This window comes from Podarcis liolepis (genome assembly GCF_965112155.1).
Source record: "Podarcis liolepis genome assembly, chromosome: 17".
NCBI lineage: Eukaryota > Metazoa > Chordata > Lepidosauria > Squamata > Lacertidae > Podarcis > Podarcis liolepis.
The window spans coordinates 10,885,371-10,906,779 of record NC_139571.1 but is presented as its reverse complement, the minus strand read 5'-3'; the positions used below and the strand labels follow the sequence as shown (position 1 = coordinate 10,906,779).

The window sequence follows — 21,409 nt, the reverse complement described above, 5'->3', positions numbered from 1 at the left end:
AAACGTCAAAAAGCATTCGCTGGACTCTCTGAAATATGCAAAAAAAAGCAGCACTTCTCTTTTGCCTAAATCCTTAGTGATGCTAAGGCACTCTGCCTGGATGGGCAAGTTTGTTTGTTTGCTTGTTTGTGACAGAAATGACCTATCAAGCCCCACTCCCACCCCAGCACTCTGTTACTGCTTGCAAAATGGCACCTGCCATTATGCAGCTGTGTAATCTTTTGCTTTCTTTGACTTATGGCTGTTGCACAAAATCTAGCTACCATAGATTCCGGCGTATTAGGCGATTGGGCATACAGTGGTGCCTCGCAAGACGAAATTAATTCGTTCCGCAAGTTTTTTCTTCTTGCGAGTTTTTCGTCTTGCGAAGCACGGTTTCCCATAGGAATGCATTGAAAATCAATCAATGCGTTCCTATGGAGACCGTCCGGGGACAGAGGGGAAGCGCCGCGCGCCTTCCCCTCTGTCCCCGGACCTGTTTAAAGCAAGGGAATGGGCAGCGGGGAGAATCGCTTCTCCCCGTTGCCGCCCCTTGGTTCAAAAGGGGTCCGGGGAGAGAGGGGAAGGCGCGTGCGCACCTTCCCCTCTGTCCCCTCTTTTGAAGCAAGGGGCGGAGGGGAGAAGATCGCTTCTCCCCGTTGCTGCCCCTTGGTTCAAAAGGGGTCCGGGGTGCGGGGGCAAGCTTCGTTTTGCGAAGCAAGCCCATAGGGAAATTCGTCTTGCGAAGCAACTCGAAAACGAAAAAACCTTTCGTCTTGCGAGTTTTTCGTCTCGCGAGGCGTTCATCTTGCGGGGCACCACTGTATTAGACGACTCCCCAAATCGGCAGCAGCAATTTGGGGGTTCATCTTATAAGCCCAGTTGCCTAATAAGCTGGGCAGCTCTGCACCGGGAGAAAGCCTCCCAACGCGGAGTGGAGCCCGCCACCCCTGCTGCTGCTTCTGAAGCAGCGCAAGGGGCAGGCTCCGTGCCAGGCGGCTTTCTCCCGGCATGGAGTGGAGCCAGCCGCCCAGCTGCTTCCGAAGCAGCAGCGGGGGGCCTCTGCGCTGGGAGAAAGCCACCTGGAGTGGAGCGGAGCCTGCCGCCGCCTCTGCTGCTTCCGAGCCACCAGGTGCTGCAGCAGGGAGCGGATACCTGGAGTATAAGACGACCCCCGACTTTTTAACCTCTTTTCCCGGGTTAAAAAGTCGTCTTATACGCCGGAATTTACGGTACATTTCTAGTGACATATGAATTCTAGTCGGACAAGAGGTGATTTAAATAGTATTCCTCCATCCTCCCTGGCACTTTTTGGGTTATGGGAGAGGCTCTGGAATAAAATAAGCAAGACTCTCCTGGCTTCAGTGAAAGGAACCCGAAAGGTGGCTATACCTGAAGCCTTTGGAGCGCAGCGGGACCTCGCGCTGCGCTCCAAAGGCTTCGGGTTTCTTTTGCTGAAGCCGGGAGAGCAAGACTCTCCTGGCTTCAGCAGAGAGGGAGAGCTGCGCAGCGCCCCTTCAGCGAAGAGGGAGGAGAAATGGAAGGGGCTCCATTTCTCCTGCCGCTTCGCTGAAGGGGCGCTGAGCAGAGAGGGGGAGATTTCCCCCCCCCTGTTATCCCCCTCCTATGCGTCCTATAGAGCGAAAAATACGGTATATTTGCAAACAGTATGCATAATAACATAACTCTGGAATTAGGCATCATAAAACTTCAAACGGCAGACTTGGACAACAGCCCAGACTGGAAGATAACAGTAAAAGAAAAGCTGCGCTAGCAAACAGACAAGGGAACATATATATATTTATACACACACACACACACACACACACACACAAAGCTGTGCTCGTCAGATGAAAGGATACATGACTGAGAATTGTTTAGCCAGGAACTGGGGACTTTGAGAGTTTAAGATCGGAATGTGGAAATTATGAGATCAACAAGGAGGCAGAAATATAATTATGTGAGATGATTCTTCAGAGGTCTAAAATATGGAAAGTCCGTTTGAAATTTAATAATTAATAATTTGGATTGTAATTTGGGGTTTTTTTCTTGAATTATGATTTGCTTTGATATTAATTGGATGTTCTTAATGAAAAATATTTTTTTAAAAAAAAGATGAAGAAATATACAATAACTTGAATATAATAGTAAATGCTTGTGCAGCCAGTTAAGCAATAAAGAAGCTCATATAAATATATATAATACAAACACATCTCACTTCTTCAGAGGGAATTAAAAAAATGCGAACCCGGAAGATCTCTACCCAAACATTACTCTCGTTCCCTCCCTTTCAACCTCCGTGGATTACCAGACGGCGTTTTGCTACGAGTCGCGATTTGGGACAAGCAACCTGGCGGCTTTCGCCACCCGCTGCCCTCTCGAGGAATCGTTCGCTCGCCGCGTGACGTCACGCCGTCGCGCCCCCAGTGATACGGCGCGGGTTGCTAGGTAACAGCCGGCGGGGCCTGTATGTGTATGGGGGGGTGGAAGGGAGTGGGGGAATTTTTTGGGGGGGAGCGCTCGTCTGCACGCGCAGTCCCGTGTCTGTGCGGAGGAGCCAGCCCGTTTTCTGCTTCCTAGAAGCAAGGCCTCGAGCCCGTGGGGAGGTGTGGGGGGATGCGCGCGCACAGAGCCCTCTTCTTCCCCCTCCCTCTCCGGCGGCCTTCACCGGCCTGAGGGGCGCCTGAGGCGGGTTGCGTGTTACGTGTTCGTGTGAATGCGGCCTCTGCCCCAGTGCCCCGCCCTGGCCCTGAGGCAAAATTTGCCGGAGCCACTCCGTCCCGTCGCCTGCAGAGAGAAGCGGCTGGCGCTCCCTCAGCAGCCCTTCCCTGGCGGGAGGCGGGCCCGACGGCGGAGGCGGGGCCGCTTCCAGCCAGCCAGCCAGCCTGCCTGCCTGCCTGCCTTGCCTCTCCCTCTTCCACCCTGGTCCTGCTCTCTCCTGGCTCCCCGACGGTGGCGGTGACGTTTCGCTCTGGTTTTGTAAGTTTGGGGGGGGGGGTCCGCTTTGGCAAACTTTGGCGGCGGCCAGGGATGGGAAGCGGTGGTGCGGCGCAGTGGTTAGAGAGCTGGGCTAGGACCGGGGTTCGAATCCTCACCGCTCAGGAGCCGCAGGAAAGCTTGCTGGGCGGGTGAGCTCGTGCAACGGGGGGTGGGGGGTGGGATCGAGCAGTCGTCGCCCCTCTCAGCCCCGCCTACCAACCACCTTCTTCTTTGGCGATCACTCTTAGCCGGGTAAGATTGTCTTCCGTGAACACGGTCTCAATAGTGAGTCCGTAAATGACCGTGGAGGCCAATTCTGGAGCCACACGTCCTTCCATAGTGGGGACATAGGTATCCGGGTGGAAGTTGATCACGATGAGGGTTTGCCAAACGTGCCTTCCTCTTTGCACGTTAAGAGGAAGAGTAAAGGTGGATTGGAGACAAAGATGGTGGAGGTGGGGGGTTTGGGGTAGGGAGGGGAAGGATGATCTTCCTCTCCAGGGAAAGAAAGTGAGATAAAAGGTTAATATTTGTATATTAATAAAAATCTATAAATGGGGACTAGAAGGACAGGAAATGCCATTTCCTTAGTCATATGTATTAGACAGGGGTTTCATTCATCCATTTAGTGAGTTGTGCTAAAATGAAGCTATGGGCTGTAGCTGATGCTGAGACAGCTCATAGGGGACTTTCTCGTGGTAAGTGGAGTGCAGAATTTGGGTTGCCCAAAGCTTTTTATAGGGTGCAAAGGTGTACATGGAAAACAGGGCTGTGGGCGTATATTGAGACTGAAGTAAGAATCTGTTTGGAATGATACTAGTTTAAATTAGTTCCAAGGTTAAACCACATTAAGCAATGATTGAGTATTGCCACTAGGATTTGTTCCAGATCCTATCAGGGAGAATGTTCCCTGAGTGTACTCTGGACTCACCATTATGATTACAGATAATCATAGATTACATAGAGAAAGATTACAGATACAACTGATTTGGTTATGTTGCTTCACCTTCTAGTAAGATCCTCCTAGTTCTTTTCTTTGCCTTATTCTTTAGAAACAGAATCACAAATTTTTGGCACCAACAATATTTAATATATCTGGTGCTGGGATTTCATTATTTCTGGTTTCTTCCAACACAGTTCCACAGTTGCGCAGCAGTGTGCATATGTAGTGATGGAGTGAGAATGGGATAAACCTGCTGCTCAACAGGTGGGGAGGAAGGATCAAGGAAGGGGATGGTGGAGTGGATGCTGTCTATCAGCAATGACTTATAATTTTCATTTATAGCAAAGGTGTAGGCATGCCCAGTAGGGCTGGGTGATATCTGGTTTTCAGTATCACAATATATCATCAGCTAAACATTGAGATATACTGATATATCACGATATCTGAAATAAGATGGAGCTACATAGAGGTGAACATGGTAATGTCTTGGCAACTGTTACCAAGTCTCGGGTCTGAATCACCACACACTGATGAAATCATCACTTTCATCAGCAGGCAAGCCAAAATGCATCCAAACAGGACTTTGGTTTGGGGCTTGGATACCAAATGGTGGTATTCAGGTCCAGGACAATCCAAAATACAGTAATGAGTCATAGTGAACACAAATAATCTGGGAAAATATTGGGGCGGGGGGCGGATTCTAAGCTTGATGCATATAATTACATGAAAATTAACTCAATGATAGCATGCTTCAACTAAACCATTAAATATCTCTGGAGAATATATTAATATTCTATGCAGTTTTGGGGGCAAATTTACAAAAGTAGTAGATTTAGTAAAAATATTAATTAAACTTGCATATGATTAAGAATTTAATCTGTTTTCTACTAATTTATGAGTAGTTTATGTAATTTGCTAGTGTCAAGCGCATCTCCTTCCCCACTCAGAGGGCCAGCTCCAATTCTATGCATGAGTAAGCCCCACTCAGTTCAACTAAACTTACTTCTGCTCTTGCTGCCGGTGAACAAGGAAGAGGTTGCAGTCCATTTGCTCCTGCTGTGAAATGTCTGTCTCCACCAAGCTTACTCTGTCCAGATGTGAAGTGGATGTGAAGGGCAAGCTTGTGGTCATGCAGGTTGACTTCAACGTTCCAATGAAGGACAACAAAATAACCAACAATTAAAGAATCAAGGCAGTTGTCCTAAGCATTAAGCATTGCTTGGATGATGGAGCCAAGTCTGTGGTGCTGATGAGCCACCTGGGTCGGCCTGGTGGGGTTCCTATGCCTGACAAAATACTCCCTGAAACCAGTAGCAGCAGAGCTCAGAGCTTTGCTAAGCAGGGATGTCACATTCCTGAATGAGTGTGTGGGTATAGATGTGGAAGCTGCTTGCGCAACTGGCTCAGTCTTTCTTCTGGAAAACTTCCGATTCCACATGGAAGAGGAAGGCAAGGGAAAGGGAAAGGACGCTTCAAGAACAAGATCAAGGCCAATTCTGCAAAGGTGGATGCTTTCAGAGTGTTGCTTTCTAAACTTGGAGATGTTTATATCTATGATGCATTTGAAACTGCACACAGAGCTCACAGTGTCAATCTGCCTCACAAAGCTGCTGGTTTCCTGATGAAGAAAAAACTGGAGTATTTTGCAAAAGCTCTAGAGAACCCAGAGCAGCCCTTCCCAACAATCCTGGGAGGCGCTAAAGTTCAGGATAAGATTCAGCTGTTCAAAAACATGCTGGATCAAGTCAATGAGATGGTTATCTATTGTGGGATGGCTTTTACCTTCCTTAAAGTGCTCAAAAACATGAAAATTGGCAACTCTTTGTATGATGAGGAAGGATAAAAAATAGTCAAGGACCTGATGGCAAAAGCAGAGAATAATTGTGTACGCATCGCTTTGCCTGTTGACCTCATCACTGCAGGTAAATTTGATGAGAATGCTAACACTGGAGAAGCCACTGTGGACTCTGGGGTCCCTGATGGATGGATGGGTTTGGATTGTGGTTCTGAAAGCATTAAGCTGTTGGTGGAAGCTGTGGGCAGGGCCAAGCTGATTGTGTGGAACGATCCAGTCAGTGTCTTTGAGTGGGACAAGTTTTCCAAAGGAACCAAAGCTTTGATGGATAAAGCTGTGGAAGTTACATCCAAAGGTACCATCATTGGAGGTGAAGACACTGCTACATGCTGTGCCAAATGGGGCACCGAGGAGAAAGTTAGTCATGTTAGTACTGGAGGTTGGTGCCGGCTTGGAATTCCTGGAAGGTAAAGTTCTTCCTGGTGTGGCTGCTCTGAGCAATGTTTAGCAGTAGATCATGGAATGAATAAGAGCGCCTCCCAGACATGTTCCTGAGCACAGCCTTTAAAGTAACCACTTCTATATTTGTACTGGCAGCAGGGTCAAATAAAATAAGCTGCAAGATTTACAGCAATGTTAAAATGGCTCTTGTCTTGTAGAGTCTGCAGTTTACCTGATGTTGACTGGTCCCCTGTTGCGCCACCTGAGCTACTGTAGTGTTAAATGGTTTTTGTGATATTTAAAGTGGATATATTTATATTTTTTTGCCTTTTGACCGAGGCCAAGTTCCCCTACTCGTAGTCAGTACCTCAAAGCAAATTCCTTCATTCAATCCCAACAGCGTGTTTAGCTACTGCTACTTCTCACCTTTGCACAGTACCACAAGGTGGAGGGAAAATGCAGGTGTCAACTGCAATGTTAGCTTCTAAATAAATGTTTTGAGATGCTAACAGGAAAAAACCCTAAACATCTGCCTTCTTGGGAGTCAGCCCCCTTGAATTCAGCAGGGCTTATTTCTGACTTGACACGCATTTGCTTGCTACTTAACGACAAGCACCCACCCTCCCCATTATCCTCACCTTACAACCACCACCTAATCTCCCATTTAAGCATAAAGCAGCAACAGTTAAATCTTCTCCCCTTCATTTCCTCATATTGTGACATCGAAGGGCCCCCAAGAGCCCCTATCCCACCAATCTCTCCCTTTTTATCAAAGGGAAGGAGGAAGGGGAGACAGGAATAAGCGGAGCCAACAGGGCAACTTGGTTTTTTTGTTCTTATTTTAAAAGGGGAATGGTGCTCCCCGTTCCACCCTCAAATGGGTAGTAAAGGCATCAGAGAGGTTAAAGAAAGGCTTCTCGCATGTGCACACAAACACAGGCAGAAGAGGAGATGGGAGTAAAGAAAGAGAGTTAAAAAACAGGGCAACGTTTTTTGTTCTTACTCTGAAGAAAACAACCTGTTTCTTTTTTCATGGGGGTAAGGAAGAGGAAATAGGGCTCCCAGCAAGAAGCCCCGAGCCAGGCCAGACCAGCACCTACCAGCTTGTCCCACCAGCTACCAAACTGCTGAACCGGGGCTTGCTGCAAAATCAAAAGAAGCATAAGGGCTGATAAGCTGGCTGGCTGCTGCTTTCCCAGCTTTTTATAATCATCACTTGTGTTTGTAGAGGCAGTTGCACAATCAAACGAAATGTAGTGACTTCGGCTATGCCTGCTCTTGTGTGTCAGTCTCTCACTGCTCCTGCAGGAGGCAGCGGAAGCCCTAAGAAGTACATACTAGCCGGCTACACAGTTTTCTCAAAATCGCGATGCTTGACGGACAACATTTCATGAAACTCTTATTGTGCTGTGGACTTCATAACCATATATTGGAAAATTGTCCAGGTCTAGTGCCCAGTAAGACATCAGTAAATAGAAGTACACATCTCGTTTCTGGGCTTTGGCTAGATAGCAAGGAAGCTCCCTGCACACTAATCATGCTGCAAAGTTACAGAACTGATGGCTGCGGTCAAAGATTGGGTTGGTTATTCAAAGCAACATGTGAACGTGTTTCTCTTATCTCTGAAGCTCCTGGCTTTCTATATTTTCTCTTCCAATTTTCATTTTTATTAAAAACAACTCCACCTGGCTTTCTCTTTCTTTCCTACCTGTGGACACTAAGCCGCTGCCTCCTGGCCTAGGCCATTTCCTTCATCCCTCTCTGCTGCCTTGCCAGAGACTGAACTGCTACAAATTCTTGGTGCATAACTATGTATGTTAGATAAAAATGAACCACAGTTTGAGAGAATTTGCCCTGCATTTTTTAGATTTAAAAAATCCCTTGTCTGTCACCTCAAGAAAACTAGAAATAAACTAAATATTTGTGTTACAGAAAAGAACTACTACAACATTGCTGGCGTGCAGCTGAGGCAAACAAGTTACAGAATGGTACTTCTATGTTTTGTCTTCCTTTTGGGACAGGAGTGCATCTGTAGCTGACACAAATGAATCCTGACGTGCCTGCTGCCACCTCGGCTCTAGAAGGCTCCTCGACATGGCTGTTGGTGCTGCTGGGAAGCCTTACAGCGATTCTTCTTGGGGTAGCTCACAAACTGGGGCTCATTTATCAGCTGTGGCACCAGGTAAAGCATAAATCAGTGGCTGCCTTTAGATGCGGCTTCTTTATCCGTAGGGCAGTGATGGGAAACCCACAACCCTCTGGATGCTGCTGGATTACAAATTCCATCCTTCGATATTCACCGTGCTGGCTGGGGCTGTTGGGGGTTGGAGTCCAACAACATTTGAAGGGCTACAGGTTCTCCATCTCTGTTATAGGGGAGCCAAAGGCCTTAAAGAGAGAGTAGGCAGGGTATGAACAGCTTAGGTCCGAAATGGAATTCTGTCTCCCACCCTCCCTTTGCAGGGATGTATACTGTATTGCTTTCGGGGCCCAGTATTAATCGATTTCTGTTCAGGCGATCTTGGTGGTGAAACGTCTTTCACCAGACATCTGGATGTTAAACAACAGTTGGTCCTGTCGATGCCCTTTGCTTTCCTGCGCCTCAGTCCCATTGGCTCTGTATCAAAGGCACAGTAAGATGTAGTAGAGGAAGGACTGTAGTTAACCAGTAGAGTTTTGCATGGAAAAAAGTCGCAGGTTCAAACCCTGGCATTTTCAGGGCGGGTTGAGGCAAAAACCTTATCAAAAATCCTGGAGTAGCGGTCTGACTCTGAATCAAGCAGTTTCCTGTGCACAAAACTTAGGATGAGAGTGGATTTTGCATTTGAGCACCTCAGCTATTTTGAAAAGAGTATTGTTTCTGGGAGAAGAATTCATTGGTTGTGGACACCGAATGCTAAAGATTTATGCATCAGAAGCAGTTTGAGTAGGACAGGGTACCAGGAGCTGAGGGCCTAGCATCTTCCTTGTTTCTAAGCCCCTGAGCTTTTATTGCATTGTTCATGGGAAGCCAGGACCAAAAGACAGACTTGTCTGTTCCAGGTGGACACGAAGAGCACTCGGCATGGCGGAGAAACTGTGGCAGAAGTGCTGAAAGCTCATGGTGTGCGCTTTGTGTTCACTCTGCCGGGTGGACATATCTCTCCCATTTTGGTGGCTTGCGAGAAGCTGGGCATTCGTGTTGTGGACACGAGGCATGAGGCAACGGCTGTATTTGCAGCAGATGCAGTGGCCAGGCTATCAGGTACCACATTTCTCCCCGTTGTTGCTTGCTGAAGAGGGAGCTGCACAAAGTGACACTTGCCTCTGCATTTTTCTGTTGCAGGAACAGTGGGAGTTGCTGTAACGACAGCAGGACCAGGAGTGACTAACACTGTGACAGCTATGAAAAATGCCCAGATGGCAGAGTCTCCCGTGTTGTTGATTGGAGGGTCAGCAGCCAGGTTGCAGAAGGTAGGCTGCTCAGTCCGGTGGCCCTAGAATCAAAGGACAATGACAGAGTAGCTAAAACTTGATGCTGCTCCTGTTTGATTTAAGTAGGACTTTGGCCCTTATGTGTTCGCTGACACTGACTCTCTCTAGCAGCAGCTTAGCAGGCAAATTTTTCTGCATGTGTATTTTTGAGGGCAATTGAGCTGCAGCTGTGGGATTGTGAACGAGCTTTCTCCTTTCTCCATCCCCAGGGCAGAGGAGCTCTCCAAGACATTGATCAGCTGTCCCTCTTTAAACCACTCTGCAAATTCTGTGCTTCTGTGAAGTCTGTCCGAGAGATTGCCCCTGTGTTGCGAAAGGCCATTGCCATTGCCCAGTGTGACACTCCAGGTATGCTGCCGTGCCGTTGGCATGCAACAAGTATCTTCCACCCACACAGGATTGTGGCTGTTAGGTTGTTGCTGTTTTTGTACTTAAGCCAAGGAAGTAATAAAAGTTCAAGGGCTCAGTGTGGGCTATAGATATCTTTCTTTTATTGTCCAATAAACCTTGAAAGGTTGGTTAGGTTTGAGTAAAAAATGTCAGGCTTTTCTTACAGTATTTTTTACTGTAAATGGAAGAGCAAAAAGTTCTCTCTGAATTTTCTCAACACCCAGTAGGCCATTTGCCTACACTTTGGAACAAAATGCTTTCACCACAGTAGAACAGTATTTTGTCACGGAGGCATCTCTTCCAGCCTCACCCCCTGAAGTCATCTGCCCAGCGTCCTAATGCCCATGTGCAAGATCTCAGGGCTGGGAGTGTGGGAATAACAGCTTATTCTTCGAGTATCTTATTGGCTCTTACCTGCCCACCTGGCTCTGATGCTGGACTTGTAGAACTTGTTAACCTGTCTCCTCACATGAAGCGAATTTTGACCCATTGGAGCTCACTGGTAGGCCACTATCAGCTTCGGCAGCCTTATGTCTGAGTTTCAAAGGCTTCTGAGGCTGACTTTAGAGAAGCACTGTGGCTCTCTTCTGAGCATGGTAGGACACTTACTTTTTGATGGATGAGGAATGGTGGATACCGGAATCCAGGGCTGACACTTCTGATATGGGAGATCCTTCTAATTGGGTGCTGCCACGTGGGAGGTAGAACTCAAGATGTTAGCGATTTTGTGCCAAAAAAGGTTGCAAGGTCCATGAGTGAGCAAGTGGGTCGGTCTCGGTGCATGCTTCTAACTAGATTTTATTTCTTTGGACAGTTCCTTGGCAACAGGGATTTTCTTTACAGAGTGAGGTGGTTATGGAACTTTCTGTTTGTCTTGTAGGGCCTGTGTTTGTAGAGTTCCCCTTGGATATCCTGTATCCCTATCATCTAGTAGAGAGAGAGATTTTCAAGAACTTCACTTCTAAAAGCCTTTTGGGAAAGATTGTTAACTGGTGAGTGAGCTGCCTTCCACCCTCCCATATCAGCAAAGGTATTAACTGGTAAGCGGTTCTGTGGAGGGCCTAGTGATGGAGCCCTGGAGAATTTTATAGGTCTCTCTCTTACCCTCCCCCATCTTTTTAAACTGATTCACCTGCTACTTAATTACAAGATGCCCCAATTCTTCGATCTAGTCCTCTATATCGGGGAGGAAGATTTCTCTTGCTCTTCTGCTGTATTTGACAGATTGCCACCATGAAGACCTCGAGCATCTTGGTAGCTGGTTGGTGCTCATATTTTGGGTAGCAAACTGACACCTTGCCTTCTGTGGTATAGGCTACAGCCGCCTCCTCATCACTACCATGGCAAGATCTTGGCCTTCAAGACCACATTCTTTTTGTTGTCACCCAGGTATCTGCGCAGTTACATAGGGAACCTCTTTGCCGGGGCATGGGAGATGCAGGACCTTTCACCTCTGCCAGTGAACTTGCCAAAGGCTTCAAAGGGACAGGTGAGAATCCATTTAGAGTCCCAACTCCAACTGAACGTAGCTAGCAAAGTTAATGTGTGGAGCTGGGAACATCTTACTTCTCAATTATAATTAAGTCCTACATTTCAGACAAATATGACCTTCCTTTTATGACCAAATTCTGTGTGATTGCCATAAAACATAGGGAACAAGCTTTGATATCATCATGATTCAGGTTTTAAATGACAACTTCAGGTTATATTTTAGTGAGTAAGATCTAATTTATATATTATAATTGCTGCTATATCTGTACTGTCCCTATTATACTGAACTGCAAATTTAGATGTATCCCTATTGTGTTTCATGACTTCCTATACCTTCTGACTTCCTCTGGCCTTTACTGTCTTCTGTAAAGAGGGCAACTCACTATTCCTCTGGAAAGGGGGGCAAATTGAGACTGAATGACGTAGCTTTCATCCTCTTACCTGTAAAGTCCTAGATTTACTGCCTTTTCACAGTCACCGTCCCCCCCACCCCAATGAGGAGCTGCTGTTTTCCTCTTTTGAAGCTATTCTCTCTCCTCGCCCCCCCCCCCCAGTAATAGCTGTGTTGTTGCTTTGAAAACTTGGTCATTTTTCTCAGACTGACCCTCACCTGGGCATGCCTCTGTGCAGGTGCAACAGTGTGTGGAGCTCATCAGCCGAGCTAAGAAGCCAGTCATCATCCTTGGTAGTCAGGTGACCCTACCACCAACACCAGTAAAGGTACTCAGGTGAGGGGTGGTACCTTGCAATTTTGACTCCCCTCAGATCCCATTTACATTTGTCTGTGGCACACTAATCAGTATTGGTCATTAGCGAGGCTACCCCTTAAGCTGAGGAGTGCCATCGTTTCTTAGGTGAAGTAGTCTGGGATGGGGTAGCCAAACCAGTAAGGACATGAGAACTGGGATTGGGGCTGGGCAGGAGTCTGGTGTAATGGGTAAAGCTGGGGCTCTGGAGGGGACTGAGGCTATGGGCCACAGCCGGATAAAGCTGTGCTGCTGCTGACTGATAATGGAACACTGTTGCTGGAGTCTCTGCAGTGAAATCCTCCTATCCTTCCAGAGATACCTTAGAAGAACTGGGGATCCCGTGTTTTCTTGGAGGTATGGCTCGCGGCATGCTGGGTAAAAATAGCCCACTGCACATCCGTCAAAACCGGCGTGACGCACTCAAGGAGGCAGATGTGGTCATTCTAGCAGGTAGAGATGGTCATTGTAGTTGTCAGTGCTAACCTGTTGCTAAAGGGGGGCTGCCTGGAAGTAGGTGGCCTATTTGGGTGTGTGATGGGTGTCTTTAGTTATTATGTGAACAGCCCTACGATCTTGTGATGAAGGGGGGTAAATAGATAGATAGATAGCAAGCAAGCAGTTTGTCTCATTCCCATAATTTCTGTTCTGCTCTCTAGGCACAGTCTGTGATTTTCGCCTGTCATTTGGGGGGATCCTAAGTAAACGCAGCAAAATCATTGCTATCAACAGGAACCGGGAGCAGCTGCTGAAGAACGCACATGTGTTGTGGAAACCCACCGTGGCCATTCAGGGTGAGGGGCCTGCCAGGGTCTGCAATATGGGGGTTGTGAGGGGGTGGTCCTATTGCTGGAGGGAGAGAGGATGTGCTTCGTGGCGTGGCTTGGTGAAGTCAGTGACCCTGAGGAAGGGGATACATTGGCTGCCTGTGCATCCCTTCCTGCTCAGAACCTTGCGCTTTTCAGGCCTCCTGCAACTCCTTTCCTACAGGGGATGCTGCCTGCTTCCTGGTGTCCTTGTGCCAAGCGTTGAAGGGCTATTCATGTCCCCAGGACTGGGTAACAGGCCTGAAGGAGGTTGATCGCATCAAGGAGAAGGCAAACAGGTGAGAAGCACATATGTACCCCATTCTTTTTTCTCATCCTTGTATAACTGATATTCGGAGAGTAATGCTGGCCTTCGGCGTGTCTTGAATTAGTCTGTGAGCCATGTTCCTCCCCAGGGAGAAGGCAGAAAAACCAACAGAGCAGCACCTCAACCCACTGAAGCTGCTGCACCATTTGGATAATTTGCTTCCTGAAGACAGCCTGTTGATTGCTGACGGGGGTGACTTTGTTGCAAGTGCCGCCTACATTGTAAAGCCCAGGGGGCCACTGACCTGGTTGGATCCAGGTAATACGAACATTAGCGAGACGTTGGGAAGTGTAATGTATTCTGGGGGGGGTTGATTCTGCTGATTCTGGTATCTACTTGTCTTACACAGCTTCTGAACTGCTGTTCTGCTGCGATATGAAGCAGCAAAAATGTCTCCTTCCTTTGAGCAGATACCTGTCGTTTTGGTAAACACACATCCAGTTTCACAATTCCGTAGAAATGAGCCTTGTGGAATACACTCCAGCCCATCTTCATAAAGGCTGTGGGATGGGGACGTCTAAGGAAGGCTCTGCTGTTTTGCTTTCCTATATTAACCATGGTGGAAGGCACCATCTGGAGAACATAATTTTAAAAAGGTTTTGGAAAGAGCAATTTCCTCCAGAAATTAGAATTGAGGAAAATACCAGAAGGAGTTTCTTAACTTCAAGAATTGTTCTGCATTGACCTAAGATGCCTTTAAGAGTTCTGCTTGCCTCCTTTAGGAGGCTTCCCCCTTTTTTAAAAAAAAAAAAAAAGCTGGAACAGGTTCTTATCATTAGGACTGCTTGGATTTTGTGTTTCTTTTCTTGCCACACAGCTCCTTGTCTTTGTTTTATGAAAATATTAACATCCAGCCTTTCTGTCTCATGTCTGAGATGCCCAAGGTGACTAATCCCAGCAAAGTTTAACAACCACCATATAATAAAAAACAAACCAACAAAGTCTGCTTTTGAAAAAGCTAGAGGATATCAATGCAGGAACTGATCAGACTGTGGGCTGCTGGAATAGCAAGGCCACTTACTGGCTTCCTTCAATCACTGTTCTTTTACTTCTGCTCTTTTCAGGAGCCTTTGGGACCTTAGGGGTTGGTGGAGGCTTCGCGCTGGGAGCCAAGCTCTGCCGGCCAGACTCAGAGGTTAGTGCGCAGTATTGGGAAGCCAAGGATAGAAGCTGTGGTTAAACAACTCCTGTTACCCCAAAGAAGTCATTGGACTGATTGCCTGAGTCCCCATTGGGTTATTGCATAGTGGGTTTTGTTCCTTTTATTACTGCCCCAATCGATTTAAATTGTTTCAACTGCTTTTTTACTTGTGTGTTTTTAAATTCGGGTTGTTGTTTTTAATTGAAAGGTGTGCCTGGGAAGAGAGGAACTGGGGCGAACAAGGGGAGCCCCAATCACAGTGGTTCAGGGGAGGGGGGGCAGGCCAGGTAAGGGTCACATAACACAGGCAATTAGTGACTGTGTTGTGTGCCAGCCCCTCCTCCAACTTGGGAGAATTGCGGTTGTCCTATCAGCCAGCCCTCAAGGACCGCCTCTCATATAAACCGATACGGATCCTGTGATCATCATCTGAGACCCTTCTTTGTGTGCCTCCTCCACGAGAGGTCCAGAGGGTGGCAACACAGAACAGGGCCTTTTCCGCAATGGCCCCCCATTTGTGGGATGCTCTCCCCAGGGGGGCTCGCCTGGCGCCTTCATTGCATATATTTAGGCACCAGGTGAAAACGTTTCTCTGTAACCAAGCCTTTTAAATGTGGCCTTTTAAATGTGTTTGTGGAAGGGGTTTTTGGTTTGCTTTTGTTTTATTATGTATTTTGTGTTCTCATTTTGTATTTTTATGTTGTGAGCTGCCCTAAGGTCTTCAGTTGAAGGGTGGTATGCAAATGTAATAAATAACAGTAATTAATAATTTTTGCTTATATGACCCTCCTTCAGATTGATAAGCCCTCCTTCTCTTTTTTTTAAAAAAATCATTTTTATTAAATTTTCCACTTTAACAATCCAATCAAATCACATTAAATATTCCAAATTATACATATACATATCAAATAATCCGAATATTCTGCCAAATTATAATTTTTTTTAATAGGACTTCCCATGCTTCAAGTTCGGAGGGTTCTGATCGATAAGCCCTCCTTCTCAGTGATGGTTGCTTACTTGTAGGAAAATCAATAGGGTGATAAGAACAGGTGATGTTGCATTTCACCTCACTGGCTGCTGCATCTACCCTCACTCACTCTTTAATAAAAAAAATCCTTGGCAGGTTTGGATCATATATGGAGATGGCTCCCTTGGGTTCAGCATCATGGAATTTGACACCTTCGTGCGACACAAGGTAACCATAGCTCTGCCGAATTTGTGTTCTCTCTGCATCTGTGGGCGGGGTTATTGAAAGCAGCTAGAGATGGTCAGGGTTGGAAAGCTGTGGCTACTGGCAGCTTTGCCAAGAGATCACTTCACTGGTCAGAATCACCTTGTTTAACTAGATTTTGTCTGGCAGCCAGTTTTGGGGCTAGGCTGCTTTGAGAGGCAATAGTAGAGTCAAAGCGGCTTCTTCCATTGCCTATTGTAGCCTGCCAGCAAATCCAGCCAGGCACATTTTCTACCCAACTTCCCCCTCCCAAGTCACAGGAGAGGTTAACCTGTGCATTTCCTAAAACCTGTCGGGGGGGGGGGCTGCTGGAGCAAGACTGAGTGATAAGTGACAGCCTCCTTGCTTGCTGGCATAGATATTTTTCCTCTTCTGTCCCCCCACCTCACCCCCAATATGTCTCAGGAATAGGATAGATAGACAGGGCTTCCTTTCCTCTTGCTTCTGTTTCTTCATCCTTCTCAGCTCTCCTGTTTTAGGTAGTGTGGAGAGATGAGGATAACAGGCTGAATTGGGCCGGTGAGCCACATGACAGAGAATTCCCCCTTTTTACATATTTGGGCAACAGGTGGAGAGAGCTTAGTTCAGACATCCAAGATTGCAGTAGAGTCTCTCTTCCTTCTCTCTCATAGTAGGAGCTCTGGATAATGGCCTCATCCATAATTTCTTACTGTCCTTTTGTCACTGTGCATCCTAATATATAAAAAGGTAGGGTAGAAGACTGTGAGTACCCTTTCTTAATCCCTGTTTAGTTCTATAACATTTTGTTCTGCTCTGTCAGACACCTGTCATCGCCCTGGTGGGGAACGATGCTTGCTGGAGCCAGATTTCCCGGGAGCAAGTTCCCATGCTTGGTAGCAACGTAGCCTGCGGCCTGGATTATATAGGTGAGTTAACAGCCTTATTAGTGCCGGATATGGCATCCTATACACAAATTCATAAGTGGATCTTGGCAAAGTTGAAGCAAAGAAGCTTGACTTGGCTGTTCTTTTAAGCAGGGTCAGGAAGATAGTGTCTTGCCTGGCCTCTGATACAGAGCAAATTCTGCTTGTAGGGCAATTCCCCCTCATGCTCTGTGTCAGAGAGATGCAATTGCTCTGCTCTTGTGAGCACATCCAATTGGAATTTAAATGGATCATAATCCGATTGGACTTTCACACTTGCACCTCAGACCTACAGGCTGCCCCCACTATCTCCCTTTTCAAAAGTTATTATTAAAGCTCTGTGTTCATCATGTCATTGGGTTGTTGTTGTTTTTTAAGCGCCATGAAAAGAATTGCAAAATTGCATCAGCAGGGAAGGTTGGTATTTGTGACATTATAGGGACTGTCTGCTCACTGCCGGGCACACTGGGTTTTTGCTGCAGGTACAAAACTGGGTTTAAGCTCTGCCAAACAAGTAGCAAACATGGCTCATTTGAACAGAACACAGTATAATGTGGTTCATGGTACTTAAAGTGCATGTATGTGCTTTTCTGCTGAACAGCTGCGTATTGCAAGTGTAAATTAGTTTGCAAATCATCCATGTGATACACTTTCTCATAGCCTGCATTAGGGTTGTCATTAGGGTTACTTGTGAGTAAATTTGCATAGTTGCATCCTTATGGTAAAAGATCAATCATACAGGGGGAATATTAATCAAACATATCTGTTCCTAAACCTCTTTGCTGTGCAAGCTAGACAGAACCCATCATCGATTGTTTACAATGGCATATGAGATGTCTATGAAGACATGACCTTCAAATGTCAGTATAACTGGTTTCATCTGTCAACAATTCTTATGCTGCAAATTGATTATTTTTTTAATACTGTATTTTCCATTTCTGTATGTGAGCTGCCCAGAGAACATTTTATATAAAATGCCATAAATAAATAGTTAATCTCTAGATGAACTTTATTCCTATACTGTACTGAAAGTCAGAATGCATGCATTGGTCCAAATATATGCATATTTGAACCTTTGCGTATTTGGACCAGTAGATAGTATTGACACATGCATTAGTTTTAACTTGGTATATCCCTTTCCCAGAAGCTGAATTTGGAGACATCCACATCAACAGTTAGCCTTTTAATAAAAAAACTCTTTAAATTTACTCAAAATCAGTAATTTTACTGATTCCTGGCTTAGCTGCTTCATCTGTGTCCAGCATGATTTTAATGATTTATTGGGATGCGGATGGCGCTGTAGTCTAAACCACCGAGTCTCTTGGGCTTGCCGATTGTAAGGTCGGTGGTTCAAATGCCTGCGATGGGGTGAGCTTTGTTCCAGCTCCTGCCCGTTGCTTTCCCGTTGCTTTGTTCCAGCTCCTGCCAACCTAGCAGTTCAAAAGCATACCAGTGCAAGTTGATAAATAGCTATGCTGCGGCGGGAAGGTAAATGGCGTTTCCATGCACACTGGCTTCCATCATGGTGTCCCATTGTGGTTTAGTCATGCTGGCCGCATGACCTGGAAAAGCTGTCTGTGGTCAAACGCCGGCTCCTTTGGCCTGAAAGCAAAGATGAGCACTGCATCCCATAGTCAAATTTGACTGGACGTAACCGTCCAGGGGTCCTTTACCTTTACTTTTTTTACTCACATGATTTGCAAACTACATCTGTAATACGCATTTGCTAGCCTGCATAACACAGTTACTACAATAAAAAGGGGGATGTATGAAAAGCGAAATCCTTTAGAAAACCAGTGGAAAATATCACAGGCCTAATTTATATTTTCTGTAAGGATAAGAGATAAGAAAAGGAGACACACATTTTGTTAGCATTCAGGAATTTTGAGTCCAACTGAAGGAGCAGGCAAGGAGGTCAGCTGCCACAAGCCCATGAAGCTCAGGGTAGGTAACTTAGCTTATTAATTTGAGTGAACCATTGCCTGACCTTGGAAGTGTTCTGTCACATGCTCTGGAATATAAAAAGTAGAAGAGAGCTTTTGTATACTCCTTGCTGAAGGGTAAATCCAGAAGGGCTTCTAGGGGCAGCAGCAGCAGCCTTGAACTCCAGCCCCTTTCATTTTAGGAAGGAAGTCCATCTTCCCTTCCGCATGTTTTTCCTCCTTGCTCATGTGCTGCTTTTCTTTGCAGATTACCATGTGGTGGCAAAAGGCTTAGGAGGGAAAGGCTTCCTGCTCAACCGCGAGAATGAGGATCAAACGGAGGAACTTATCAGGACAGCACAGTCTGAATGCAGGCAAGGGCACCCTGTCCTTCTCAACGTCCTCATTGGGAAAACAGACTTCCGTGAAGGCTCCATCGCTGTGTAGGGCTTAGCTTGGAGACACAAGTATGTGGGATTTGGCTGGACAGCAAAGTGACTGCTTTGCATGGAAGATATGGTTCATCTGAACTGATCTCAAGCAAAGGGATGGGGCCTTGGCAGTCCTGAGGGCTCATGCCCTCCCTCATTGGGCTTCCTTGGGGTAGTTCTTCAGATAGCTGGTTTCCTCCACTTTTCAACTCTTGTTTTGCTGCTGAAGCACTAGCTCGTGTTCCACCTCCACCCATCACACCATGGCTGTTGTCTGAAGTGGGAGCAGCAAAGCAGTTCTTCGTGAATCACTTTGACTTGTTCCTTCTGGTTATTATTTCTAACAGGTTGGCTTCACTAATTGACGCAGCTAATACATTAATAACCATAGTTGGGACGAAAGAACACACGCCTCTCACGTTTGCCATTCCTTCATCTGAGGATATAGGTGCACCCTTTTTCTTTTCTTTTTAAAATAATTTTTATTAAGTTTTGCATTTAACAATCCAATCATATCACATTAATTAATCGGTGCACCCTTTTTCAACACCGGTAGATACTTACCATTCCCAAAGGAAGTGCAAAAGTGAATCTATACTATTTGGTTTGAAACAGAAACTATACCTTTCTGTCGTCCCCCTACCCCACCTCAATTTCTACCTTGGACCTCAGAAAGGTCCTTTTGCTCATGCATCTTTGGTGCATGTGACCATCTAGCCATGCTAATTCAGCTGATAATACCGGTTTCTAAGTCCCAACCTTACATTCCCTAGGGCCGTATAGGCCTGTAATCCTAGTCCCATCCTCACAATTACTTTAATGCCTCAGTAGTTGCTCATGTTCTGTTACAGGGCAGTGTTAGTCCTGTGGTCAATTTTCTCTTAGACTGTACCCCCAAATCTATTTAAGTCTAATTTTCCCTGCCACTTTGGCAAACATTCTCAGGGGAGGGGGCAGCAGGCAACACATGAGTGAGTGTCCAGTAGTACTTTGTGGACTGCTATATTTGCCTCTGTCCCTGCAGAAGCTACAATGCAGCATTTTGCAGTGCATACAATAAAGGGATATAATTCTTGCTACCTTTGAAGTGTTGTCTGTTCCAGCTTTGCATCAATGCTAGGGAGCTGTTCTTCCATCAGTGAATTCACAAGTGCTCACCATCTCTCTGGAACATGTGGCAGGCCTGATGCCTGCATGTCCTTGGGAAAGGACTGAAACAGCCTTGGTCGCACTGGTCAGTGATCTCTGGTGGGCTAGGGACAAAGGTGAGAGCTGTTTCCTAGTTCTGCTGGATCTCTCAGCGGCTTTTGACACCATCGACCATGAGATTCTTCCCGCCAATGAATTAGTTGCAGGGGAATTGAGTCCTGTTAACTTGCTCAGTGTTCTTCCAAATCAATGGAATCAATATGAAAATATGATGCTGGGGTTTCTGATCTAGTATTTACTGAGGCAGAGTGCTGGGGCTTAGTATATTTGTCTCTTCTCTCCCCACCACCCCCTGCTTCCTTCCCCCTGAACAGCTGTTTGGTACAATTGTTGAATTTTTTTGCAGTGCTAATGCACATGCAGCAGCTGGGTAGAGGCCAAAACGTACTATTAAAATACCTCTCTGAGGCAGCCACAAACCAGACACACTGAAGCCAAGAGAATGTAATGGAAATGTGCCAGGAGAGTCTATAATCCTCTGAATGCTATGAGGTTGGTTTCCATGCAAATACAGTCTTTGAGGAGGATGAAGAGGCAATTCTCAGCTGCTGCTATACCAGCTAGTTCTCCGTGGAGAGCATTTGGTTGAAATGTAGAAAGCACTTCTGTTTTCTTCTGGCCTCTGACTGGTTTCTCATAATTGTGAGATTGCAGCATGCACAAACAGCTACTTACCTTTTAATGTCCAGAGAGGGAGATTCTGTTGAAATGTGAAAAGCAAATGTAAACTGTCTCAGAGGCTCGAATTCAGGGAAATGCATGAAAGATCATGCCCTACTAATGGGCAGGGAAGCTTGCCACAGGGGTGTTTATGTGATTAAAAAACACACTGAGAGTTCAGGTGCTAGTGTTTTCTGAAAAACATCTATCCCATATGAAAAGTAAAATGTGTCAGTCGCAAGTGTCTTCCCAGCAAAGAGCAAAACATCTTTTTCAGCGGTGGGCAACTTAGCCCACAAGCAACATGAGCTAAGGTTCATCTGGTGGCTAGTCTATACGGGTTCAAATATATTTATTGTAGCACAATCCTAGCCTTGTTAGCATTTGGCTCTCTGTGTATGCATGTACAGCTGCATAGCTATGGGATGTGGGAGACATAGCTTGGCAGTCATACGTGTGAAGAGGATCTCTAGATTGTAGGTGATGAAAAGTCGAACAGAAGCCAGCAGTGTGATGCAGCTGCAAATATGCTAATGTGTATTAATAGGACATAGTTTAC

General features: G+C 46.2%; 1 protein-coding gene and 1 pseudogene across 6 annotated transcripts; both read left to right on the top strand.

Moving 5' to 3' along the window:
- The first annotated feature begins 2,305 nt into the window (after positions 1–2,305).
- Positions 2,306–20,060, top strand: ILVBL (ilvB acetolactate synthase like). 5 transcript variants are annotated; one of them, XM_083483019.1, is made up of 16 exons: positions 2,306–2,427; positions 8,159–8,319; positions 9,180–9,381; positions 9,463–9,590; positions 9,821–9,959; positions 10,882–10,993; positions 11,391–11,490; positions 12,123–12,220; positions 12,555–12,691; positions 12,898–13,032; positions 13,229–13,343; positions 13,461–13,630; positions 14,437–14,507; positions 15,637–15,708; positions 16,526–16,631; positions 18,819–20,060. In XM_083483019.1, the coding sequence occupies exons 2-16, from the start codon at positions 8,182–8,184 to the stop codon at positions 18,995–18,997; spliced, it is 1,902 nt and encodes a 633-aa protein (XP_083339145.1). In that variant the 5' UTR covers positions 2,306–2,427; positions 8,159–8,181; the 3' UTR covers positions 18,998–20,060. The 5 variants fall into 5 exon arrangements, with proteins under 5 accessions (XP_083339145.1, XP_083339144.1, XP_083339147.1 ...); XM_083483018.1 differs by lacking the exon at positions 2,306–2,427 and adding an exon at positions 2,440–2,958; XM_083483021.1 differs by lacking the exon at positions 2,306–2,427 and adding an exon at positions 2,497–3,210.
- LOC310696929 (phosphoglycerate kinase-like) lies at positions 4,965–6,656 on the top strand (annotated as a pseudogene). The gene has a single exon. The product of its transcript is annotated as a phosphoglycerate kinase-like (transcript).
- Positions 20,061–21,409: the final 1,349 nt, after the last annotated feature.

Excerpts from the sequence above, each read along its gene's own strand:
- ILVBL (XM_083483019.1), top strand. The coding sequence starts at position 8,182 with ATGAATCCTGACGTGCCTGCTGCCACCTCGGCTCTAGAAGGCTCCTCG. Across the intron at positions 9,960-10,881 it reads TGCCCAGTGTGACACTCCAG|GGCCTGTGTTTGTAGAGTTC; the intron begins GTATGCTGCCGT and ends TTTGTCTTGTAG. Across the intron at positions 14,508-15,636 it reads TCTGCCGGCCAGACTCAGAG|GTTTGGATCATATATGGAGA; the intron begins GTTAGTGCGCAG and ends AATCCTTGGCAG.